This window comes from Alosa pseudoharengus, unplaced genomic scaffold, assembly GCF_046254945.1.
Source record: "Alosa pseudoharengus isolate Yale_2024_CS ecotype anadromous, Long Island Sound unplaced genomic scaffold, YU_APseudo_1.1 YU_APseudo_1.1_scf_4, whole genome shotgun sequence".
Classification (NCBI taxonomy): domain Eukaryota; kingdom Metazoa; phylum Chordata; class Actinopteri; order Clupeiformes; family Clupeidae; genus Alosa; species Alosa pseudoharengus.
This window is the reverse complement of record NW_027468774.1, coordinates 17,855,800-17,882,709: the sequence shown is the minus strand read 5'-3', so window position 1 is coordinate 17,882,709 and position 26,910 is coordinate 17,855,800. Positions and strand designations below refer to the sequence as shown.

At 41.0% G+C, this 26,910-nt stretch overlaps 3 protein-coding genes across 7 annotated transcripts; 1 reads left to right on the top strand and 2 right to left on the bottom strand.

The window, feature by feature from the left end:
- Window positions 1-5,562: 5,562 nt before the first annotated feature.
- znf207a (zinc finger protein 207, a) lies at window positions 5,563-15,360 on the bottom strand. 3 transcript variants are annotated; one of them, XR_012982527.1, is made up of 12 exons: window positions 15,241-15,360; window positions 14,672-14,798; window positions 14,406-14,544; window positions 14,005-14,181; window positions 13,794-13,869; window positions 13,632-13,702; window positions 13,349-13,509; window positions 12,489-12,581; window positions 11,667-11,909; window positions 10,681-10,837; window positions 10,020-10,589; window positions 5,563-8,996 (listed from the first exon to the last, which is right to left on the bottom strand). XR_012982527.1 is itself a non-coding variant. In XM_076265086.1 (12 exons), exons 1-11 carry the CDS (start codon window positions 15,279-15,281, stop codon window positions 10,429-10,431), a joined length of 1,446 nt encoding a protein of 481 aa, XP_076121201.1. In that variant the 5' UTR covers window positions 15,282-15,360; the 3' UTR covers window positions 9,714-10,098; window positions 10,387-10,428. The 3 variants fall into 3 exon arrangements, 2 of the variants coding, with proteins under 2 accessions (XP_076121201.1, XP_076121200.1); XM_076265086.1 differs by lacking the exon at window positions 5,563-8,996 and having other exon boundaries at window positions 9,714-10,098; window positions 10,387-10,589; XM_076265085.1 differs by lacking the exon at window positions 5,563-8,996 and having other exon boundaries at window positions 9,714-10,589.
- A 97-nt stretch (window positions 15,361-15,457) lies between these two features.
- On the top strand, window positions 15,458-21,038 carry cunh17orf75 (chromosome unknown C17orf75 homolog). Of its 2 annotated transcripts, XM_076265080.1 has the most exons (10): window positions 15,458-15,865; window positions 16,195-16,269; window positions 16,959-17,084; window positions 17,246-17,373; window positions 17,508-17,563; window positions 17,768-17,887; window positions 18,332-18,396; window positions 18,562-18,701; window positions 19,016-19,119; window positions 19,362-21,038. In XM_076265080.1, the coding sequence occupies exons 1-10, from the start codon at window positions 15,717-15,719 to the stop codon at window positions 19,584-19,586; spliced, it is 1,188 nt and encodes a 395-aa protein (XP_076121195.1). In that variant the 5' UTR covers window positions 15,458-15,716; the 3' UTR covers window positions 19,587-21,038. The 2 variants fall into 2 exon arrangements, with proteins under 2 accessions (XP_076121195.1, XP_076121196.1); XM_076265081.1 differs by lacking the exon at window positions 16,195-16,269.
- A 61-nt stretch (window positions 21,039-21,099) lies between these two features.
- Window positions 21,100-26,479, bottom strand: LOC143101839 (uncharacterized). Of its 2 annotated transcripts, none has more exons than XM_076265082.1 (10): window positions 26,300-26,479; window positions 25,905-25,985; window positions 25,710-25,742; window positions 25,444-25,524; window positions 25,022-25,119; window positions 24,381-24,562; window positions 24,015-24,128; window positions 23,859-23,927; window positions 21,637-21,711; window positions 21,100-21,461 (listed from the first exon to the last, which is right to left on the bottom strand). In XM_076265082.1, exons 1-10 carry the CDS (start codon window positions 26,366-26,368, stop codon window positions 21,418-21,420), a joined length of 846 nt encoding a protein of 281 aa, XP_076121197.1. In that variant the 5' UTR covers window positions 26,369-26,479; the 3' UTR covers window positions 21,100-21,417. The 2 variants fall into 2 exon arrangements, with proteins under 2 accessions (XP_076121197.1, XP_076121198.1); XM_076265083.1 differs by having other exon boundaries at window positions 21,100-21,458.
- Window positions 26,480-26,910: the final 431 nt, after the last annotated feature.

Below are 26,910 nucleotides of genomic sequence, written 5' to 3'. Positions count from 1 at the left end.
TTTAAGGTCAGCAGATAATGAGTATTGCACCAGTTTTTTTCCCCTCCCAATTATTAAAAGAAAAATATTGAAAACAAAAAAAAAAGATAAAATGATAAAAGCTGTTTAAAAAAGACTCTTGAACTGTGGCATAGATAAACATACAGAAGTAAAACGTGTCCTCTCTATGCCAGAGAAGTACAGGAGGTCAACTGGAGGTGATTGCAGGAGTCATTTCAGAGGTGCCTACCTTTTGTAGTGTGTTTTCTAGCTTTATTTTCTGATGGTTCTTTCCATTTTATCTCCTTTGTTGTCCACTCAAGTATTTGTTAAGCCCCACTCCCCCATTTTCTCTCTTTGTCAGGCCATCCACAATGCGTTTACAAGCATTTTGTTTCTTGCTGAAGTTAGATGAAAAGAATTTTACAAATGGAATTGTCAGGTTGAAAACAAACTTTCAATATGAAATGGATAAAATGAAAATATGAAACGTAATGATATGAAGATTATTTTGCTAATTTCCGAGCTCTGGGACTGATCAGTGTTGTGTCTGTATTTCATGTATAAAGTTTTATGTTGTCATTTTGTTCTGACTGACAGAGCCTGTTCATGTCTGTGTATGGACATTTTTGTTTTTGTTCCTTGTCAAACAAAGGCATTGTTGCTCACCATCTTGCACACTCAGAAGAAGAAAAAAAAGTGGACAACATCTCAGGATGGCTAGGGCTCTCGAGCACCACCTCCATGACATTTTAATGTTCCTTTTTTGAGAACAAACAAAAAGGACGACAAAAAATTGTAAGCACTGAGGGTTATGAATTTCAGAAGCAGCAGCAGATAAAGTTCATTGTCTCTGATAAATCCGTAGCAGATACAGTACATATTTACCAAATAATGAACTCTAAAAGAAAAAGATGAGTGCTTTATATATATCTAAGATATCTATTATATGGAAAAAAATGCTTTACATTTTAAACAAAAATGATCAAGGATTTTTGATAGTGAAATGGACGGCAAAATAGACACACAAGTTTGCTGGATGTTTGCAATCTCTTGTATTTTCATATGAGGTCCCTTCCTGTCAGAAATCAGGAGTTTTGTGCATTATAATGTTTGTCTCTTCTCCGATAATCTCCCTGTCATGGCGGGTATGAAATGACTAAGGAGAGGACTTTCACTGAAGGGTGTCTGCATCAACATGGACTATTGTTTGATAAGGAAGGACTAAGATGCTGGTTTTAAAGGATCATGATCTATGCACAAGTTGTTGGGGGCATGGGAGAGCACCTTGGGCTTTCCTTATTAGGGTGTTGCACTTCACCTCTGGATCCTCTCCCCAACCCAAAATAAGTCCTTCTTTCGAGTATATCCCCCTTTTCCCCACTTTTATCTTTCATTGCCATGCTATGTATTCCTAAACCAATGAACATTTCATTGGAGCAGAACACTGTGGGTTTTTAATGTAGCCCGTCTAAGAAAAAAAGATGAGTTGTAAGGGTGTACTTTTTCTCTGACAGGAATCATGGGTAGGGTTTTGGGTAAAATGGGGTGGCATTTTTGCCTTTTTTGTTTTACAATGTCAAGGAAAATGTCTGTACTGAGATTTTCAGAGGATGAGTCGGTGGCTTTGAATCGTTTGGATTTTCTTTTCCTTTCTCTCTGTCCTCCTAGAATGTGATTGTTGATGACATGCAGCAGAAAAAAATGTTTTCTTGAACTATCGAGCTTATTACAAACAGTTAATAAATTGCATTTTTTCTTGGCCAAAAGTTGTGTTCTTCAAGACTCATAAGTTACATAAACTATCAAATTATATGTGATGTATTGTAGAACAAGTATTGTATGTACATTGTCTTTACTTCACACCAGTCCTCTCCCCTATACATGCTATACTGTAGGTTAAATTGAAATGTTGATCAGCCCAAGCTTTGTTTAACTTCCACATAACCAGCAGCCCACCATAACATAAGCAGCAAATTAATTATTTACATAAGCACATAAGGCCAGATAACATTGTCTCCACAGTCATACAAAACATGGTATTCTAAAGATGATGTTCCACATTGTTTTAATGTAGGCTATAGAATCTCCCACCAGCAATAAAATTGGGAAGAGTTATGGGTCACCAATTCCCCTCGGCACCTTTCATCAGAAATGTAATGTATTGAGGGATACAGCAACATGCATTGCATCTTAACTTGCCCAAATAAACGATTACATTGCTTGATTAAACTGTCCTGATCAGTATTCATCAAGAACTCTTAGAATCTGTCCTCAAAGGACTCCTCAAATGATCTGAGAGCTGTCACAGAACAGACGTCTGAGTTTGAAGGCTGGGCCTTAAAGTCTGAGGATTTGCATACTGATTCTCCTGCATAGGTGTCAGGTTAGGTGTGGCATATATGTTCATGTCCTCCTGCTGGGTAGCCATCTGTTGGCCATTCTGGGTCACAAGGTTCCCATGCTGTCCTATGGACATCACCTCGTAAATGTCATTCATTGGTGGTGGAGGCTTTGAACTCGGCCTCTGTTTGCTCTACATCCAAAAGAAAATAAAGTGCATAATAAGTTTGGAAGTAATAGAGAAAAAAAACTATACATATTACAGTAGCCTATATGATACATTAATATTCATTTTAATTGTATATGTTAAAGTGATGTGTTAAAAATGACATCTGCTGAGTGTGCTCAGGGACAACACATTTTGTGTCAATTTCAACAGGCAATTGTAAGGCTGGCCAGGTGAAAAACAGATTTCAGCTATCTCTTTGTTTGTTCGATTGTATTTTGTTTTGTTTTTTTTGCTAGCTGAAATCTGTCTTTCACCTTTCACCCACCTTTCAGTATGCCAACAACTTTATCTAGGCTATGTTTCTGCAAGTGGGCTGTAATTTCAGATCAGAGACCTTTTCTCCTAAGTTGACATGAGAGTGTTATTTATGTCCACTTTGCATTATTTATGGGCACACACTATTCACTTTGCACGACAAAGCTTTCGAGGGGAACTGAATCCAGCCAATCCAACCCAATAATTCTATTTAGTTTTGGATTTGGTGTGGGACTGCTGATTGATTAATGACTGATTAATGAGTAGGTGAGGAGGCCAGAGCGTACTTACATGTTGCATCAGGCAGAAGCCAGTGAGCAGGAGAGAGAGCAGGGCTACTGCTGCAGAGATAGCATACAGCAGAGATGTGTAGCGACTGCACTGGCAAGGCCCATCTTCGTCTGAAAAACAGTGTTCACTTTATAAACCGCACTTTTACCTCCAGCTCAGTGTGTTGAATGCTCTATGGATCAAATATCTTCCAATCAAAATGTTAAGAAATCAAAGAAAAGTTTACAGTGTTTTCAGTAGAAGCAGAGCACATTTAGGATCAAATGTTGTAACATTCAAAAGATTCATTCACAACATTGTATCCACACATAGAAGAGCATGCAGGAAAAGGCTTAAGATCAACCCACCTGCCCCTTTAACATAAAGAAAGAGCTGAGTGCTGCCCTCGACATCTTGATTGGATGAGGAGCCTTTGTAAATAAACCTGCTTGTGTACAGGCCAGTGTCAGTGCGGCGCAACTGGGAGATGTTTACATTTATTGGAAAAGATGCTATTCCACTTGTCTGGACACGGCCAGGGTAAGATGGACTTTCCTTTACGCCGTTCTCAGACAGGAAGATGACCTGCCTCTTTGGCTGAGTGGCTGTGTGCTCCAGGTAAAACTCAATCAGTTGTCCTCTTCTCTCTTCTGGTTCACTGTAAATGGTCACAGACTCTCCTTCTGTTGTTGGGATATACAGAACTTCCTTGGATGCTGGGGAAAAATAGATTAATTAGGCTATAATTTGACTTGCTGGATCTACTTTTTCAAAACACTTTAGATAAAGTTCTTGAGATAAAATGCAGAGAACTTGTGGACTACACTGCTCAGAGAGAACATTCCTTCACATACCATCGCATATTTGAATATTTCAAAGTTTAATGTCAGCAGCCTCGCCACTCTGAAGATCTAAGTTAACTTTTGGCAAACTGCCAAAAAGTTTGCATAGTGAAAATAGTTCTGTGACTGGATATAAATATACCAGTGGCGTTGCACAGTGGCAGGATACACAGTCTGCCACATTTCCTATGTTAGAACTGAACTAAACGGTTTCTCAGTTCTAATAAAAGATCATTTCTTTGAAACATACAAGAAATATTGCAGGCAAGGGCAGCACTTCATTTTTCAATAGACTACCACTACAAAGAAAGGCCGATTGCTGCAAATGCTTTTAGTGTAATCATAACCTTTACATAAGAGGGTGGTCTCAAGTCCAGACCAAAAATATATTGGTCATTGGTTTGTGGAGTGAAGACAACCTTTCCTTCTTCAAGGGTTTGCTTTGTACAATGCAATTTTGTTTCTCTGAGAAGTAAGGGTCCAAGATGGGAGTTACACTTCAATGCAGACAGGGTAATCATGACTAATCTGTGAACTGCATTTGAAAATGATAAGAATTTGTGTGTGAGCCCTTTTGTTTGTGGTGCAAAACTGTGAAAACCAGTTCAAAATAGCGTATTACCATCCAACTATAATATGCCAGTGATTCAAATTTTATATCATATAACAATACTATAAAATTAATGTCAAAGTTTTCAACATGAGTAAATTGGGACAAGGGACATACTAACGTGCTTGAAAGGGGCTCAAAAAAAAGGTGCTATCCAAGATAAGAAATTGCTGTCAATTTAATTTCCATCTGCTTCAACACATTTCTGAGACAATAAACATTAAACTGCAATAAAGACAACTGAGAACCAGCAGTGCAACCAAAAAAAAAACCGACCTTAAGCAGAGGTGTGCTAATGGCCAAGCTGCCCATCTGTTTTCATGGCATTATGATCACATATTCCTACAAGATTAGATTGTTACAAGAAAGTCTCGTCTGATGCGCATCCATGAAGTAAGCTATGTAACTGTTGAAACATCTGAAACAGTCATCTTTAGACAGGAATTTCACCAGACTGGAGCAGTCCAACCATATTAAGGGAAGGGGCGAGATAGTGTATGAGGATTGTACTACCCCTAAATGAGCACACTGAACATTTATTTTAATGAAAATTATTTTAGCACCAAGAAACAAATGCATTACACAGCAAAGACAGTATTTTGTTGATCTGTGCTAAGGGTTTCACTAAAAAGTTTTAAATAGCCTATGTTTTAAAAATGAGTCCCACAAAGGGAAAGAGTGTTATAAATCAATTATAAATAAGTATTATTTATGGAGAAGCAACATACCAATAGCTTGAATGCCTAATATCCAAAGCACGGAACTGAGGATCCTCATGCTGGGGTTAAAGTAAAGATCAAGAACATGAACTCCGCTTCCTAAACCCTGCGTAATCACGAAAGACAAAATACTGGCTTTTGTGAATATTGTGTGGCACTGAAGTCATGAACGCCCTGACTGCTTAGATTAACAGAGGCATGCTCCACCTTCAAACAGGAAGTCTGCCTAAAAAAAAAAATCACAATCTTGTTACGTCACAATAGGTTGGAGGAGATAGCAAATCAGACAACAAAAAGACCACTGGAACAGGGTCGTGGGGTCAAAGAAAGTTTGTTTATTTAGTTAAAACTAGCAGTTCATTTGTTCAGCCATGTCAATTCAAAACATGTTCATACATTTATAACTTTTAGGCATGTAGATGACAAAGCTGGTGCAACAGAAGTACATCAAATAACTGTCAAACAGTAAAACAACACCAACTGCATTAAAGCACACAAAAAGGGCAAATGTTTAAAAATGCTATTACTGAGAAATTGCCTGAAATATACCTTTTTGGCAAAGGCGCCAAAGTGCAACTATATCTCAAAAACAGGTTATTTAATGTATAAATCGTAGTGAGGTATTTTTAGTGATTAATTGCCTATTTGGAAAATGTTAACATGATTCAGACTCAGACCTGTCTTAAGTTGACAATTGACATTGTTAGTCTTCCTATAAGGAAAGACAAAGTAGAATGGTATGGGTTTTCAACGTACCGTAACAGCCAGCGGTCCAGGGAAACGGCTTAACATTTACGACATGTATGCTTAACTGTAATTAACTGATCATGGACCTATTTGATATTTGCAGTGACCTACGCCTATGTGCACATTTTGTTCAGTCGCACATAATAAATTAGATTAAGGTATTTTTGCATCATGTGTGCCTTTGACTTTTTTTAAATAACTTTCAGGACTGTGTATTTACTTTCATTGATGGCAAATACGTTTGACTCATGTTCACTTGTGAAGTTACAGTACTGTGCAAGGTTTAGGCACTTGTGAAAGAAAGAATCATGAAGGTTCTTCCAAAAACACTGACATTAGTATGAATACTTTTTACTGTAACAATACCAAAATCAAAGCAACATTCGGTGTGCCCTATAATGTTTTAAGAGAACATAGTTCTTCAGTGGGTTTATTCTGATTCTTTGTTACACTGGTTTGAAAAACTAACAAAACAGCATCAATTTGCCTGCATTCACAATTTCCTTCAAAAAAAATTTCATTCAAAATTTTATTTTAAAAGAACATACAGCTGTAGTTCTTCAGTGGATTTATTCAGATTTTTTGTTTCTTCATGCAATAGTTACAATGGTTTGAAAAACTAAAAACTATAACTAATGGCCTTTAGCTTTTTAAATCAACAATGTGGTCTACTACTCTTACTTTGTTTCTTTAATTATATACGTCTCAGTGGAATTTGCCAAAACGTCTATTGTACTTACATAAAATATTACATTTCCTACCATCATAAAAAACATCTAAAACAAACTTTTGCACAGTACTGTATATTAGTCTAATATATTTCTGAAGCACATTCATGATGTTCCAACCAAAACCTCTATGCTGACAACAACCGTCAAAATGCAGTGGCAGTCAAAAAGAATTGCTCATTTGGTGCCATACTGATACTCTGCAATGTGATACTTTAGAGAAGAATTTGTCAGTTATAACCATCAAAAAATCAAAACTTTTAACCCTCTAAGCGCCAATGTGGCAAAAATGCACGTTTCTGTGCAATAAATACATGACATGTTATAGACAGGACAGAATAATATACTTATATATACTTATATTACAGAATATATACAACTCTTAATGATAAGTAATTCCTGATTTAACAGATCAGAGGAGCAAAAGTAGGAAGGGGAATTTTCTGCTACAGCTGGGTGCAATTAATGGGATTTGGAGAAACATACAATATGGATCAATGATGTACAAGACACTTTCTAAAACTTACAGTGAAAGATGACCACAAGAGAGCTCTACATTTAGGTAACAAAGAACAAGTCTGACAGGTCTGAAAGTGCTCATCAGGTTTACAGCAGACTTCCTGACCCCAGTGATCTAATTAAAGGACACTTTAATAAGATGCCAAGTAGCCCACAGCTCTTAACAGAAACAGGGGCTTTAAGAGGGATGCCCCTGGAGGGGAGGACATGGGTAGGAGATTTGTAAGACTTTAAGAATTGATAAAATAGGCTAGTGCTGAAGAAATTAAAAAAGAGGAATATGTGTGGAGGGAATTCCATTAGATGCTTCGGAAAAAAAAATCCCTCTCCAAGTACATAGGACATCATTAAGTAACGAAGAGGAGGACCTACAAGATGTATTTAATGAAGCACTATGTACCTTCCCATGTTTGAACTGACTGCATTACAAACACATTGGAGCAATTCTTGATGAATGCCAGGGTAATGTCTGAGAACTATCAGGTAAAAGTCCTACCTGTTTGAGACGTCATTCCATTAACGCCCCCCCCCCACACACACACACACACACACTCCCCACCCCCCGACTCAAGTCTCTGACCTCCTGTGCGAACACGATTTGACACCAAAATGTTGGATTCACCTGTACTTACCAAAAAAGTCTGTTAGCAGACCCTGAATCCCTGCCTCGGGGGTGACACGGCTGGATCAGAGGAATCAAAGGTACTACAGGATTAGATGGAGCTTACAAACGCTTCACACTCACGCCACTTTCCCCAGAGGCTTGCATCACAAAAGTGGGAAATCCACATACACTGCATGCACTAATACTGTGGTTGTGTTAAGTTACATGTTACAGAGTCCAAAAAAACCCAATGTGGTACTACAACTTCAAAAAGGGACAATGTGTGTCCAGTCCTTTGTCAACAATTACAGCTGCTAATGCCTGAACATGACAAGACAGAACTATGCTAGCCCGAGTCTGATACTTACAGGATAAACTAACCTGTAGTGGCGACACTCTCGACTTTGACCAGCTAATAGCGAGTGCTGAAATGCTGTTTGTTGGTCAGCTGATGGAAACAAAGAGCACATGAATGACATGGACCATGTGTTTGAATCGTTTCACACTTCACTCAGTACAGAGAACAGCTGGCTGACATGTGGCTTCTTAGTGTTAATTTTGGGCAGTGGGCAGTAAGGGCAGTGGGGATGGTGCTGCTGTTCTTGGTAGTGCTGTTCTAATACATGACATGGCTGCATGTGTGCAAGTTTGATTTACAATGGGCGAGAGGTGTTTGTACCTGTTAAGAATAAACTACCTGATCACATGAGATGGACCTATATTACAGTGGGTAAGGTCACTTTTGTTACAACCCCTCTTTTTACCAGGTAAAATCTGTGCTCAGATTTTGTCACTGAGCCACCATTTCATAAACTACACACGACATTTGCCAATCCCAACAACGTCAAGAAGGAGCCATTTGCTTTGTCTATGCAATTACCAACTAATCCCACCCAAACTAAAAACTATGTATAGTGACAAGGAACTTGCATGAGTGAAGCGGTTAGTCAGTGGCAGTGCCTACAGTGAACAGATTCAAGGGCCTTCACCAAACTTGCTGCAAGTTTGGGGACGCAGGCATCCAACAGCCCTGAGGGCTGTGAGGGCCCCTGGAGTGGACAGGAGAATGAGGGAGGAAAAAAAGGACTGACTTGCCTCGGCCTGACCAGAGCAACCCTCAAGACTCTGCCTCTGCCAGTTCCATGGCATAGCTACAGAGGGGAGGGGAAGAGAGATCTTAAGTTTAGCACATCAGCCACGTCTTTCAACACCTTCTAACTGTAAAAAAGCACTCTTAGGCGCTGTGAAGTTATGCATCCAAAAGGCCACGTAAACACTAAATTCACAAGACCGTAATAAAAGAAAAAATAATCAATGATACCAGATAATCCTAACTATTAAGATGGATATTAGGTTTTGCTTTCGGATGAGCATAACTTTTACAACCCATCTGAATAATGTACAGTGAAATATACAACTATATATATTAAAAAAAAATTAAAAATCAGAATCGGGGGGGGGGGGGGGGGGAAGCACAATTATATTTTTCAGTGTCTCACAACAGAGAGCCATGCAAGAGCAATCTCATTGGTGATTGGGAGCATCCATATTCATAAATGCCAACCCTGCAACTGGAGGACAATTTCAATACTGTGGACTGCACTCCCCACCCTGTTGAGGAGTTTAAAAATAACTACATCCTTTCAAACCCAGATCTGCAGGGTGGCAAAATTTACAATGTGGATGACCAATACCACTCAAGACATACACTTCAGTGGTTCTTAAAAAAAGAGAGAAAGAAATAACACAACATTGGATCCACACACATTTCCATTCAAGTAAGTTCAGCTGAGCCTGCAGTTTTGCAACAACTCAAAGTACAAACCTTGCTGACGGAGTCCTTTCCCCACGGCCATGAAAAAACAGTCTTAAGTTTTCAACATGTTTTATTACAAGGGGTAGAGTCTTACAGCAGTACAGAAATCAAATTCACAGAAACAGTTTAGTGTGTGACCGTGTTTTTTTTTTCTTTTTTTTTTTCAGATTTACTTTGAAACTGAATTAAAGAGATTTTTTGAGGTTAAATAAAAGGTGGACAAGCAGACAAGACACAACAGCTACCTGAGGAAGCCCTCACCAAACTCAGTTGGGGACACAGAGGTCCAACAGCACCTAAGGGCGCTGTGAAGGCCTCGCAGATAATAAGCACAGTACATGTATTTACAGGGACTTGCCTTGTTTAAGGAGGGCCTGTTCATGTAACTCCAGCGCCTTCAAAACATTACGAACCATATTTACTACACTTCTAAAAACCTAAATGGAACATAAGAGGGGAAAAAAGCCACACACACACACACACAGTATGATTTTGCAACAACAGATTCCATCAGGTGCAGATGAAGAGAAAATGCTTTCATTTCTTTTCTTAGTTGTTTTTCAAATGCAAATGTCCCATGCGTTGTTAAGCTTTTTTTTCTCTCCTCACCCAGTTTTTTTTTTTCTTTTTTCTCACAAGCGCAAGTAGAATTTACATTTACCGTTACTGGCAACTTGGCAACTAAATAAACAGCACTAGATGAGAAAATGGATGAATCTCCAAACCTATTGCAGACAGGCAGTTGGTTGGTTGGTTGGTTGGGGGCTTCAGAAGCGACCTCCCTGTGACATGACAGGAGGCCTCATGCCCATGGGCGGCCGTGGTGGTGCTCCTTGATAAGGGGGCACCATGGGCGGCCCCTGCCCGTAAGGAGGCATGCCACCAGGCATGTAGCCTGGCATGCCTTGGGGTGGAGCACCATACTGCCCTGTGAACAGACACACTCAGTTAGATCCATTTCCTTGTCTACAATGATGGCTAAGAGAGTTAGAGAGAGGCAATCCGGCTAGATGCCCTACCATGCATGGGGTGCCGCACACCTGGCTGTTGAGGTGGCAAGCCCTGCTGAGGGGGAATCATTCCACTCATGGGGGTAACAGGCGGGCTAGCCATGGCGGCCTGCCCCGCCCGGGGCATTTTACTCTGGTATCTGGGCAACTGAGCTCGGATTTCCTCCTGACAAACACAAGCCAAATGATTAGAAGAGACAAATAACGAAGACAAATTAAGGCTTCAGTGTTCATTTGCACTTCTGTCAATCAACTACTTCAGTGTTCATTTGCACTTCTGTCAATCAACTACACACCACCATCATATAAAAGTCATCAGTGTTCATTTGCACTTCTGTCAATCAACTACGCGCCACCATCATATAAAAGTCATCAGTGTTCATTTGCACTTCTGTCAATCAACTACTTCAGTGTTCATTTGCACTTCTGTCAATCAACTACGCGCCACCATCATATAAAAGTCTTCAGTGTTCATTTGCACTTCTATCAATCAACTACGCGCCACCATCATATAAAAGTCATCAGTGTTCATTTGCACTTCTGTCAATCAACTACGCACCACCATCATATAAAAGTCATCAGTGTTCATTTGCACTTCTGTCAATCAACTACACACCACCATCATATAAAAGTCATCAGTGTTCATTTGCACTTCTGTCAATCAACTACACACCACCATCATATAAAAGTCATCAGTGTTCATTTGCACTTCTGTCAATCAACTACACACCACCATCATATAAAAGTCATCAGTGTTCATTTGCACTTCTGTCAATCAACTACACACCACCATCATATAAAAGTCATCAGTGTTCATTTGCACTTCTATCAATCAACTACACACCACAATCATATAAAAGACAATAATGGACAAAATAATAATGAAAAAAATCATGTAAATGAAAACTTTCAATAACAATACCACAGTGGTAAAACAATCTACTGCTTCTATGCACTTACTTTGGAGAGATAGAGGGCAGAAAATGAACACTTACCAGCGAGATGTCCTCATCGGGGTGCATCAACTTACTGGTTGCACTGGTGGTGGTGAGTGTGGCAGGCTTACTGGTCACGGGAGTGGGCGGTTTGGATACGGTACTGCCCGAGCCAGAGCCGGCTGCCGGGGCAGTGGACTGAGTGTAGGCGGGGAACGTGGGCTTGGCCGGGTCAGAGGAGGTAGCTGGGGTGCTCAGGGCCTTCATGTCGGCCCCGGCCGCACCAGAACCCGTTTGCTGAGCCTGCGCAGACGTGAGGAGAGATAGGACCATGAGTGTGGAACACTAAAAGCCCATAATGACTACGTCAATTACAACTTTCTAAATGCTAACACACATACAGTATACGTGACTACGTTGTTTGTACTTCTAGGACATGCTCTGTAGGGCAGCCTCAAAAGCACTACTTTATGCACCATCTAATAACTCTCTGGCAAAGAAAGTCAAAAGGCGGCAGAAAAGTGTCCCTCACAGAAATCTGCATGCTCATCTGCATTCTTGCTTATTACTGTTGGCCGAGTTTGACCAGGGCATTAAGGACACATTTGCAGATCTCTTTGTGAACTTTTCTTGAACTCTGCAGATTTCCACAACATTTGCACAACAACATGCAGCAGCAAAACATAGAAGGCATTACGTCAAAACGCACCAAATGATATAACTTCTCTAAAACAGAAAATCTATCACTGAAACATTATGCAATACTGATCAGCATAAACCCCCACCCCCATAAGCACTAGAAACCTAAAGCGTGTGCGCCACATGCTGGGGAGGAGTTTTGTGAAGCTGTAGCTTCACAAACTCAGTCACGCTACTGCGTACTTGTGCTGTGCTAGGGAACAGAGGCTTAGAGGATGCAGACAAAGTGTCGACACTCGCTGAGGGTGTACTTGTACTTGGAGCCCGAGTTCCCATCTGTGGCATAAGAACATAAGAGCAGAGAATGCAAAACCAAACCAAACCAAACAAACAACAACAAAAACAAACATATAAACACACACATACAAACACACACTGGTAAGTTGTTGGCGTCTCACATTGAGGGTGGTGTAAAAGAAATTTGGCTTAACACCAAGAATACAACTCCTGAAAAGTGCAATATTACTGACACTGTATCACGTACAGAGCACTAAAATAACTTCAGTTACTACCCAATGAGTAACACGAGTAACTCTGTTCTGACCCTGTCTCCAAGGGAAACTGAGGGTAGGACTGGGCGATATTAGGCTACCTCCATTACTTATTTTTCACACATTTTTCTCCTCTGCCCTCATAGTTCTCTGATAATGTACTGTAAAAATGCCGAAGGCACTGACTTTTTAGGTTTAAATTGCAAAGGGTTGAGGCTTGTTGGCTCAGGGTTTGTGTTCATGTTATCCATACCACCGTCTTCGCTTCGAGTGAACTCTGACAAACATTAGTTGGAATGGAGACATGAGACCTACCACCACCCAATGTTTTTTTTTTTGTTTTTTTTTTTAAGTTCTCACTCGCACACATTGGAGAAAGCATTAACTAACTGACATGAGCAAGATTTTTTGATGTGATGTGATGTTCTAAATATCAGTTTCAATACAATTTCAGTTAATTGTCCAGTCCAACCTGAGGGGTTGTAGTAGGGGTGTGTTATAAAGCACACTCAGAGGCATGCAGTAGCAGAGTGAGAGTAGGCTGTACTGCACCTGTCCTGCGCTGGGGAACAGGGGCTTGGTGACCGCCGGCTGGGCTGAGGATGCGGTGGCAGTGGGCATGGCGGGTCTGTTCAGCATGCCTGGGACTGCGGACGGAGGACCCTGCGCCATGTGGGGCATGCCAGGCCGATGGGCCACCGGTGGGGGCATTCCTGGTGAGACACAGAGGCAGCAGGAGGTTTAGTACCAACCCTTTCACCACTACTCACTATTTATCTGTTCCTTTAAGCAATCGTTAGGGGAGAAAAGGGGAGAAACTACAAAGACTTCTCACCCGGTGGCATGCCTGGCATCATAGGTGGCATTCCAGGTCCTGGTGGCATCATTCCACCCATTGGCATCATGCTGTTGAGAACGAAATGATGGGTCAGATATATAATCATCTTCACACCTTCCAAAATCCAAACCAAGGTCACTGTAAAGCACACAGTCTTACCCTGGTGGCATGCCTGGCATGACAGGCGGCATTCCTGGCATCATAGGAGGAACACCAGGCATCATTGGGGGCATACCTGAACACATATACATATCAAATACAACCAATCAACGCAACTTAAAATCCCCTTTATTAATAGTACAATGCATGGCATGACTTCTCGTGGTGTTGGCTTCACATGATAAGAACACAGAATACTTGTGGAATGTACCCGCATAGCCCCCTGGTGGCATCCCTGGTGCAGCTGGCACTGGAGGCATGCCTGCTTGGGTCATGGGGGGCGCATATGCAGCTTGGGGCTGGGCAGCTGGTTGCTGGAAGGAAGGCCCGGCCTCATCATCATCGTCGTCATCTGAGTCATCTTGGTTCTGCTTCTTCTTCTGACTCTCTGTTGGCCACATGACAAGAATTAGACTGTGCAACGCACATTCACCATTGGACTAAAATTGAGTATAAGAGAATACTGCCTGTCTGTGCCTGGTGCTGACCAGTTCAAACCATTAACTTAATGACGCTGGCTGTTCTTAGCTACAAATGTGTGATATGAAGTATGAACTGTATCCATTATCCATTGGGAAGCTCACATAACAAGGCAGTAAGAAAATGACATACCTTGCGTTTTTTGTTCCAAAACACGTCGTCTCTCCTCCATATCTTTCTCAGGAATTCCTTCCATGCCATATATTTCCAACTCAATGTCAGTCCTACCAGGGATGGCATTAGGGACTCCATCTATTGTTTCTTTGTGAACCTATAAACAGCCATACCAGATATTTAAAACAATTGTGGATTACACAGAAAGCCGTAAACAACGTATCAACCTTGCATAAATTAAACAATGGTGTCACTTCAGGGCTATTCATAGCAATTTCCCTTACCTGCATACAATGAATAGCTAAACCTGGACCCGTATACAATTTCTTATGACATATATGGCATTTGAAATGTTTCGCCTTTTGGTGTTGAATGAGGATTTTCTCGTCGTCGAAATCTCTGTTGCAATACCTGTTTTAGCAGTTAAGGATTATCTATGGTGTACACTTTTCCTGACCTGTCAATAACAATCTATCTAAAGATTAAAGGGCTACAAACAAACACAGTTAACGTTATCGTTAGCTAATGTCACACACTAAACAGATCAACACTATGATGGCGAGAAGACAAGTACAAACACACAACAGCTAAAGGTTCTAACTATCGTAATACTTGCAATGACTTTCATTGAAATTAAAATAAGGTAGTTTTTTTCTCGTATAAATGTAAATTTAGGTTAGCTAGCTAATCTAAACATGCACTACGCACTAGCACCTACTAGCAAGGTGGCTAGCACAATTACATGTCTTGAACAGAGGATTTGACATCAAAACCACACGACAGCAACATAATGAGTTCCCGGTTTAAGTATTCAGTCGATAAGCCGGTGACAGACGATTTTGCAAAAGGATACCAACACCATGGCTTCATTTGCTTCTTCTTCTTCCTACCCATGATTATTTCTGTGATGGTACGAATGCAGCACAATCAAATAGCAACTAATTCGCAGTCTGGTCAAAATGGCGTGGCCAGGAACTGAAAAGGAACAGGGAGGAACCACAGATCATGTGATTAGTGTCGTTATGAAATGGAACATTTGTTTTTCCTCACTATTTTCTACACGGCCTGCAGTTTAGGTGCACAATGCGTCAAAGAAATGTTTTGATAGTGAGGTGCTGTCAGTTAACGTTTTAAAAAGCCCAAGATAATCTAACTGATGGTCCTAAATCTACCAGAGTCGTTGTTTATTTTCATCCGTAGCATATAGACTTTGACATTTGCTTAGGTTGTTGGGCACGTGAAACACTGACGTTAACGTTAACTGCTGCTACATTCGTCAGAATATCTAGCTTGACTAACATACGTTAGATAGATAGCTAAAGGCTAAGGATGTTTACCTCACAGACTTCGTCCTTTCAAGACTCGATTGATGTAGAAGAAAAAGACACAGATTTTGACAGTGAGGAAATAGGGGGAATCAGTCAGCGAATACAACAAATCAACTGCTATTATTCAATTTACTTTTACCAAAGCACAAGGTAGGTGGTCTCCATCACAGGTGTGCAACACAGTGAGCAAGGTCTGCAGTTGGATGGGTTGTAACGTTCTTGAACTAAATGAAGGAGTAGGGTTGAATGATTTGTGCGGGAGCATGATAGAAATAACGTGACTGTATGTTGTTAATGTAACCTATTTCTGGCTCATTTGGATCTTAACTAACCTCGTGTAACAAGCCCCGACTTTGCAGCTAACGTTTAAATGCAGATGGTAACTGATGGTTACACAACTGGTACCCTACACTGTGATTTTCCTAGTTCTCGTTTTGAAGTGCCTGTCATCTGTAGTAAGTGCTTTATCAATTGTTCAGATCTGAGGCAGCAGAGGAGAGTGTCGCGTGGTCTCAAAGAAGAGCAGATTCAACCACATGTCATGATGACTTTAGGTAAACAAAACAATGGACAGAATAAGGTCACGTTTGTCATACAGTGACAGTGGTCCTTGCTTAATTTGGATGGAGTTTCCTCAGTCACAAGTTTCCTGTCTTTATCTGGATTCATGTGTGCTTTGTCTTGTGAGCTTCATCTCGAACAATCATTCTTGGAACATGGGCTATGGGCTGTGATGCACAGTTTCACAGAGCAAGGCACAATCCCATTCTAGTACTTCAAGATTGTAGTGTTGACATATCATGCAGTTTAGAATCTAACAGTAATTGATCCATTATCTCACCTGATACGAGACACTGCAAGATTCTGTTTTGACTGCAACACACTCACAAACATTGTTAAATTACAAGTGTTTGACTTAATATAAACTGCAATTATCTGCACAAAAACAATGTTCAGATTAAATTGGTATAGGATATTACAGAATATTTTTCTTGAAAAAAGATCTGGGAATAGGTCTTGCTCTGTGCCTGGTGAGCAAATGATATGGCAAATCAATGGTTGGGTATATGTGCTAAATGTGTTGTTGATTCTCATGGCATAGCTTGGTGTTGTGTGTAATGTGGCTTCTTGTGTCATCGGTACATCACGAACCCACTTTCTAGCCTGTAAGACCGCCGCCTTGCTGTTGGCCTCTGATCGCGCTGTCTCTCCCGCTAACTTCTCTCTCCCGTCTCTGCTTCAGCCTCACCTTACTGGACAGCAGTCTGCCCCCAGAGGCTGAGCCACAGCTGCGATGCTACATCTCCCGCAGACTGAGCAAAGGAGCTCTACTGGGAGGAATGGGCAACATTGCCACTGTGGAGCTGAGGTAATCAAAAGAGAGAAACTATCATCTTCTTTCATTTCATTGTGTGGAGCTGGTTACCTCCACATAGATTGAGGTTTAATTCTTGTATGGGACAATGGTCCGTAGTGTCATCATATGGTCTTTCCAATGCCCCCCCCCCCTCTCTCTCCCTGTTGAAACAGCATCCCTGAGCAGGCAGTTGGTTGCTATTGTTGCCTCCTAGAACAGGAATCTTCTCCAGACCAGTCAGAAGATGGGAATGGCTGGGTGGTCTGCTTCCTTGGCGGTTCAGAGAAAGGACTAAATCTATATCCTTACCTTGAAGTGTTATAATCTCTCTCTTCAACTGATTTGAGCTGAAGCACACTAGCATCCCTGCACAGTGTATTCTGTCTTTGTGTTGTATGCTCGAGGGTGATGTAATTTCCTTAACTACCCATACATTCCGACTTGAACTTGACAAGTATGTGCAAGGTCTCCAGGGCAGCTTGACTCCAGAGGTGAGTGACAGGACAGAAAAAAAAATCACAATCAGTGGCATTGTGATAGAAATACTTAAGTTAAAAAACTTTAGTTGGTCAATTGTACTGAGGTGTTTCTGGCCCGAATTATCTCAGGATTCAATTTGATACTAAATTTGACTTAATTCTTCTCTGGCCCATCAGACGGTGTAACCCAATCAGCATTAATTTCCTTTCCAACAGATGGAGAACCTGGAGTCAGACGTGAGGCCATACCTGAGTCTCTGGTATGAGGAGTCGGTCATGCACATTCACAGAGTGGTTCAACTGGTCCAGGCCAATGTCTGTTTCCTCTTGCATGCGGTGAGCAGCCCATACGCACCCACAGAAACCCACAGCATCTTTATCTGTCTGGCGCGGTGTCAACAGATAAACATCTTTGGTGTCACCACCATGACGTGAAGAAAATATTTATATTATTCTGATAGAAACCAAATGACCTATTTAAGGAAGTGAAAATGAAATGGTTACACTGTGAGTTTATCTACTACCATCAGTTAGAAAAAACACGGTAAACAACATATGTTGTCTGTTTGTTGTTGTTGCCCCATGAAATTCTCACGTTAGTTCTAGATCGAGTGCAGTGTTGACAGTCAGTATTCAGCACAGGATTATGATTAACTTTTACTAATCATTGATTGCATTGCTCAAAGCCACAAATGGACATCGATGTGTATATACCGTAGGGGTGGGCGATATACAGTATATAATTAGTGGTATTATAAATGTGATTAATTGGTGTTGCAGGCTTTGAGTCATACCCCTGTAGTGGTCAATGACGCAGATGAGAGAACCAAGACTGATGTAGCCAGGTAAGGCTTTGAATATCAACATGTTTGCCTGACTGCTAAGGTGTAGAGAGCAGCAACAATCATGTGGCACTAATGCCCTATACACTGTATGATCTGTAGCTACGCAACGTTAACATCTTTTAGTTGTAGGCCTTCATCATTATCATCAGTCTCTTGTGTCTGTAGATTCATCAAAGCTGCCAGTCTGCAGGGTTTAGTTCAAGAGGACACCACCACGGCTACCTTGTGCAAAGCCATGTCAGATGACGCCCACACAGACCTGGTGATCGACTGCTCCACAAGCCCACCCACTCTCTCGAATGCAGGTGTGTGCCGGGCGTTTACAACCACCCTCACCCATATTCTCCAGTGCAGGTTTACATCACTGAAATACACAGACATTCCTTGAAATAATAGATAGAAATATTTATTAATGACATTACGTGTTGGATCATTTTCAAGGATGCCTCAGTATGTCTTCCGTTTGGTTCTAAATCCAGATATGGCTAAGTAGCAGCTGCTAGTTCCCTACTGATGAAGCAACAATAGATTTTCTGTTAGCTCCAATGAAACAAATACAGTTTTAACATTAAAAACAGATTCACCAACCCAGTAACATGTTCCCATCTTCCCCTTGCAGTTAGTAACCAGTTCTGTGAGGACTGGATCCAAGCGTTCCTGAATGCTGCCGAGAGGTGCAACCCATTCCTCCTGAGACAAATTCTGGAGAACTTCAAGCTTAAGGTGAGCATCCTCAAATCAAGTGCTCTCAAACAGCCTACGTCATCAATACAGCACACTACATTTCGATTGGTTTCCAATAGGGTTTGATGTAGTCAACACCTCATGTACGGTATATGAAATATTATTTGGAGAGTGGTCACAATAAGTGGTTGTAAGGAGGTTCTTTTTAATGAATTCTTCATGGTTTAGTGTGTCATTAAAATATACATTGCTTACTGATATCAACCCCCCCCCCCCTTTAGGCCATCCAGGACATGAACAACCTGAAGCGCTTCATCCGGCAGGCGGAGATGAGCCACTACGCGCTGTTCCGCTGTGGCCAGTTCCTGCGCGGCTGTGGCAACGGCGATGTTCTGCTGCAGAACGCACGGGCCGAGCACAGCGGGCTGACCGAGGCCTGTGGAATCATTCGCGTGCTTGAGGAGTACCTGAGTGAGCAGGTTATGGCACCCGCTGCACTCCACTGATTATACACACACACACACACACACACACACACACACACACACACACACACACACACACACACACACACACACACACATCAACTTGAAACCAGGCACACTAACTGCACACCCAGAACACACACTTACACTCACACCACTAGAAACCATACATTCATTCTCAACAAAGGACACACACAGTACTGAGTGTGTACACAGAGCACACACACACACACACACACAATGAGATACCATACATTTATTCACAACAAAAAAGGACACATACTGCACTGGATGTGCCCACTGAGACTAACCATACAATAACTGCATATAGAACACATTTAAGATGCATAACAATCCCAAACTATCCAAACACAACACATATACGTCATGCACAGCACTTAAAAAACAACATAGGCAGTGCCATCAAATATTCAACATCAGCACTCTTTAATTTGCCTGGAAAGAAACAAACAATCCTGACACCTTTGTATAATGCTGTATAGACACTAACCTTATTCCACACCAAGCTGTGTTTGTGTGTGTGTTTGTGTTTGTGTGTGTGTGTGTGTGTGTGTGTGTGTGTGTGTCCATATGTCCGTGTGTATCAAATGTCATTATTATAGGCCACTGTTATTGTACTTTAATTTTTCACTGTTAATCCTCATAAAGAGTAAAATTGTACAGGGCAGCATTGACATTGTGGGCCATATTGTTTGAAGACCAAATTGACTTTATCTTTATGTTTGCCCGTTTATTTGGATCCAATAATGTACTGATATTTAAGACCAATTATGAAGCTTTTGTGCCTGCTTTTTGCCTAGCAGTTTTTCTTCAACTATCGTCTTTTATTGCAATCCCAAGTGTAACCTTTTATGTTTGAAACTGACGGTAGCATGTATCATTTCAAGTGAATTCAGTACACTACCTTTTTCATTTGTATGACATATTTTCTGTAGCAGAAATACTGATGTATGTAATGGCTGATTATTTCCTTATTTCTTTAAGTTTACACAATTATTTAAATACTTTTATCCTATATGTGCTCACAAACACTTGTGTAAAAATCCTGGTACCACGATAGCAGACCTGATTTAGGATATGATGACACAGGTGCTAATTAATCCAGATTTGTGTGATTTGCTGTAGTGAGCTGCTAGTGGAGTCATACTTTGTATTTGATATTTTGCCAGCAAACCCTATCCATTCCTATAACTGTAGTCACAGGAATGCTGAGACAAAAGCAATATTGTGTTTGTGAAAATGTGATAATATTTTGACTGTGAAATTAAGAGTTTGTGTCCGGGACCGTAAATAGTTGTGCTGTATAAAAGTGACCGGGTCCAGCTACCCAAACTGACCACCACACACTACTGTGTCCCAGTCAGCCAGCATCATTCTAGCTCTCCTGTTTTGTCTCAGCTCTAATGTCTGATATTGTGAAAGTGATTTCAATAAATGTTGATCACTACGCTCCCCTTTGTCTCGTCTACGTATATCTTCAACTCATTCCAACAAAAGCCAGCTGCTTTAGGCCTCTTCAAATGAACGCAGTTGACGAAAAATAATTTAAATTGAAACAAAACAATGTCCAAAGAGAAGAACAATAACACTGTCCATGGAATATAAATGTAATGATTACAGAAGGATTGATGATGGGCAGGGTAGGATGACCATCAGAGAATGAAATGAGTCTTTTCAAAAGAAATCTTCTTGTGTGTCAGTGTACTGATAAAACCTCTTCTTGAAGGCATCCTCCATTTGGCCTGTGGAGACTATAGGGATCTTCCTCAAGCCTACCCTCCTGTCATCGTCTGCTGGGTTATCCTCTAGAGTCTCTGGGTTACTGTGGGACTCAAGACACGGTCTCCAGCTGGTCATCTCTCGCTCGGCTTTCTGCTGGGGGCGACAACACAAGACCTGAGTCACGTCTTTCACTTTCTAAATGCCTACTCGATTTTTTAGTTCTCTACAGAAGAAACTGGGTGACAGTTTCTGACAACGCATCAGTGGAAATGATGCACTGAAACAGTCTGAATGGAAATGACTACGGAGGTTTGGCAAACTGACTCACCCACTGTGTGCTCAGACATTTTCCTCAGCAGGGACTTTGGGACGTCGTAGATGCTCTCTGTGGCCTCCCTGTAGGCTGGAGAACAGAGGAAACATGGTGAATTTGTGAATTTGATACGAGGAGAACAGAGAAGAACACACAAGTAATGCATGTGCAAGGATTAAAGTTCTCCGTCATAGGACGGATTTCCGTCAATTTGATTTTAGAAATGTCATATTTGAGATCGATGCAGATCCGATGAGAAAATAAATAGGAGGGGGGGAGGGGACTATCACCTTTGCTTTTCCAAAGAACACGTATGGAGGACTATAACGGTCTAAAAGTTGGATTATAGTGAGATGGATTACATTAGAGACAGCTGATTAGGTTGGCCAATCCGTTTAACTTTTTTGGATATGATATTGTGAGCTCTAGGCTATGTGCGAATTCGGAGAAGAAGCGTAGGCTGTGTTCTTTCCGTGCATCAATGTAGACAATTTCTTACTATCGCGAACTCTTGTCAGGGGAGGTCATTCATTTTGGGTGTCACCTATGACTTGAACAGATAGCCTTCTATGCCACCCGATGTAGGCTACTATTATTGTTACAGTTTTTAATCAATGCAAATAACATTATGTGTAAAGCGACGCAATATAAACCGTAGCCTATGCAATTTATTATCCCGTCTGTTATGACATGTACAACAATGTTTTTCACAATTTGCGACGGAAGGTTTTGACTGAGCGTGTTAGCATAAAAAAAAAAATATCACTGTCATCATCGCGAACTGTTGAAAGGGGGTCAGTCTGTTTGTGACGCACAGACAGCCTTGTAGCCTATTTTGCTTAGGCCTCACTTTTAACGACAGTAGGTTGTTAGTGTATGTTGACAAAAAATAACCATACAATTAAAATAGTCAACTTAAAACTTTGCTATAAAATACTATTAATTTGTAGCACAAAACCATAAACAGTAGGCCTACCAGAACCTCGCATATTAGCGTCATGATTTGTGTGCGTCTATTTGGCAAGGCCATGGCTGTCATGGGTGCGTTGTTGCTAAAGGAAGACAGGTGTCAAAAGTTAAAAAATAAATGGAGATGGGCAGTTGTTGGAAACGGGGGAGAATGGAAACATGGTGTAAAGAAGTTAAAGTGCCAGGGGTTTGCTTTTGCGCGGTTCGCTGCAAGAAAATTGTTTATGGATGCAATAGGAAAACGTTTTAGCACGCCACCAATCAGAAGACCGCCATAAGGTTAACGTTCGTGCACTTCAGGACATCTTCCCTACCTGGTGCAACTAGCCACCACGACAGAGGTAGGCTACGTTAATCTATGGCTGACCGTTTTTAGAAAGTAGGCTACATGTTCTTTCATAGCGCAACACGACCTGTCCCTCACCATATCGCAACCTCTTGTCAACCAATCTGTTGCTGAAGACAAAAGCACCGTCTCCAGATTGTCGATATCAAATGCGCAGACCTCCTGCATGAGCACACACAGTATTGCTGCTCATTGGAAAACTGAGTTGTCTGTAAAACTCAAAATTACCATGTTTTCATTAAATGCAGATGAGGCAACAAATGGAAATATGAACAATATCTAGAATGTTCTGATTCGTTACTTTGATGAGGAAATGGGAAGTCTTGCAAACTTGATTTTATAGATTTTACTTGGTGTTGAATTGCATATTAACAAGAACAAAATCTCCCCTTTAAACACTTTTGGCCTGAAGGTGTGTTAAAGCCTTTCTACAATATTGCTGCAGTAGAAAAGAACAGCAATGGCTAATCAGCAATGGTCAGGGATGGTACTAAAATATATTTTTGTTCATCAGGAAAACTCAATCTCAATCAAGAACACTCTCAATTCGCCTTATTCACCTGGCGGCCATTGGCGGCTAAAACGAGGCTACAGGGTACACAAACCATAGGATTGTTATGTTCTATGCATTCACCTGTAGGTGGCATTAATTATATAGTAAGTGTACCCTGTAGCCTCGTTTTGGTTTAAACAATGGCCGCCGTGTGAATAAGGCTAATACTCCATTTACTTTGCTGTTTGCATCTTTTTGTACATTTAAAACCAATAGGTCGCGACCGCAAAAGGGGTGCTATCTCTATAGGTAGATATGAACAACGTATGACTTATGGCCTGAAAAAAGTTCAGTCAAACGATTTTTTTTCACTTTAATCCCTGTGCATGTGATACTAGCTTGATGTGGTCGTCATATGTCAGCTCTTACATTGCTGTTGCTCAATGACCCTCCTGTAAGATGTTGGGGTGTCATAGATGCTTTCAGTCGCGGGGAAAGCTGCAAAAAAGACGTTGAAATGGTTTAAATTCATAAATAGGTCTATTAAATTAAATTTGATATGTTAAACACATTTGTGTCACTCACATTTCCTAGCTGGTGGCAGTGTGTCATAAAGATCATCTTCAGGTCTCTGATTCTGCTCTTGGTTTTGCTTGTATTCCATCTTGAATGAGTGTGAACTGTATGAATCAACTCTACCTGAAAAAGGAGGTAAGACACGGGACTGTGAAATGAAATAGATGCAGAGTATTTTGGGTTTGTGAAACCAAAGTCAATGCTTGTTAAAAATGGAAGTTGACTGAGTAAAATTATTTTACAACAGAGGTGTTCATTTTCAGTTCTTGTTCACAGGAAGAAGGAAATTCTCATTGCTGTGTTCATAATTAAAGTATGATGCACATGATTAATCATTGCATCCCTACTCATCACCAACCGAGGGTGTTGACTTACTGAATGCTGTATGAGCGAGGTATGGATGTGTTGTGCTAGGCCAGGTGGTCGAGTGGCGCCTGTCCGGACCACTGGGCTCCTGGGGAGGCTGCCCCCTGCTCTCCACCAGCTCGGTGGCCAGCTTATCAGAGGTACATGGGCTGGAGAAAGCTCGGGCCTTCAGTTCACTTGTTTCTTTGGGCCTGAAGGGGGTACACACACACACACACACATTACAAACACATGTGCATGTAAACATGCACACAGACACACACACACACACACACACACACAGACAAAGGCCCGCACACACACATTACAAACACATGTGCATGCAAACATGTGCATGCACACAGACACACACACATGTACGCAAACATGTACACAAACAAATACATCACCAAATGGAATCCATATTAATTCAGTGCTGTATTAATGTTACTCTGTTAACATTTCATTCAATTCTATATAGCTCCATTAATAATTAAGATGGTCTCAAGGGGCTTTAAAGCCTGAACCTCTGGAAATGAAAATGTCCTTAATTCACGCAGTATTTCAAAACAGCACCTGAGCTATTATGAGTGCGATTTGTACTGTTCACTTAGAATGGTGACCTTTAGCTATGGAACTGTGGTTGGTGCAGAGGCATGAGGTCTGCTTACCACACACAGAGGCTAAGAGAGCGGCCAGAGCCACATAGATGCATGGCCTGCCAAAGTTGACTGACCCACTTGTGCCTCATTTCGGGCGTCTCTGCCGCCTGTTAACACAGACACACACATACCCACACACACACAAACAGATAAACATACAAATGATAAGAGTGAGTGAGAGGTGTGTTTTACCTGACTATTAGGACTATAAACAGAGCATCAAATCAACTACAGATGGAGAAGATGGAAAAAAAAATGTCAGATGAAGGTCCTCCTCTCATGCAGAAACAAAGACCAGTGTTGTCAAGGGACTTCCCACTGTCCTCTCACAGAACAATAGCCATCATTTGTTGACAAGTGACCACAGACCACATCCTCAAACAAAGAATCAGAGCTGTCCTGCTCAGGACACACAACAGAGGGGAACTCACTAAAATTTTCCTCTTCCCATTTTTCATGGTGATCTCAAATGTGTGACGTTTGCCCTCCGTCACTTCACGCACAGACTGCACCTACACAGAGGATGACCAGAAGACTAGTAGCATCATTACTGTCATCATCAATTGGATACAAGTGTCTGCTTAAATGAATACAAGTAAATTAAGTAAACATCATCACATGAGCAATGCAATTATAAATTCACAATGAGCAAATGAAGACAAACAAAAAGCAAAATCAACCAATGCTACTAACTTACTGTGTATATGTAATACTGTCCTCTTAGATTGGACTAAAAATGTAAAGGGGAAATAAATAAATAAGTAGAATTAGTGCTCAATCCAATCTTGACTTTTTATGATATGATGCAGTAGTGCTGGTCTGAATCTCATTTGGATCAATTGTATTCAGAGACATAATCTGTAGCTACACAAAAAGGAATGTGTGTACTTACAGCATGACATCCCTCTTTCTTAGTGTAGAAGAAAAGTGTTGTGTTATGAAGTCTAAACCAATAGGTGACCCATCTGATTTTCTAGAAACGAAATACACACACAGGCTTTGAATATACTACACTACACTATTATAGTATATGAAAATTCATGAAACTGACTTTGACTTGAATTTCCCCTTGGGGATCAATAAAGTATCTATCTATCTATCTTTGAGCTCAAGCTCTTTGTGTTAGAGCTTTACTGAACATTTTACATATTACATGAGAAGACATTAGGTTTTAAATGTCTCTCTTCTATGGTAATACTTTCAACTGATGGCTCGACAAAACTCCACACATCCCTGTGTTCAATGTTTATTTACATCAAAGCACAGGGAATTACATGAAACACTCACCCATTTATCTTTTCTTTTCCTCAGGTACCCCTCAAAAAACAGCTTTGGTCCAACGTCTACTTCTGACATCCTCCTTACTCTATCCTGTAGTAGTGAGCTGACAAGTGGGTTTGCTGATATCACTTTCTCTAAAGTCTTCCTTTCCCTCTCTGAAAAGCAGAATAGGAATTCTACCTACTACCGGACTTCTGCTATTTTGTCAGGGACAGACCTTTGTACAGGTTTATGAAGCTACACTCCAAATATGGTTGGTCAGAATGCATCCAATGACAGAGCTCACTGACCGCATGTTTGTGAGGTGGGTGAAGAGCTACCTGTGGTCTGGAGGTATTTTCAGTAAACATGAAAGAGACAGATGCTCACTATGGCTACCTATATTCTACAAATCAAACGTGTCTTTCAAGCATCTTCCTCCTGGGAAGATTCACTGAGAAATGGGAAGCAGTGATGAGAAATGAATGTCGGCTTATCACACTGGATTTAGGGTTTTCAAATATCTGTGGAGGACAAATTAGAACACAATGATATGGTCGAGCCTTTATCACCTTTAGGCATAAAATGATCATTTAACAGGTGGTTCCTCTAGTGACCCGTGTTGCTATGCGGGAAGA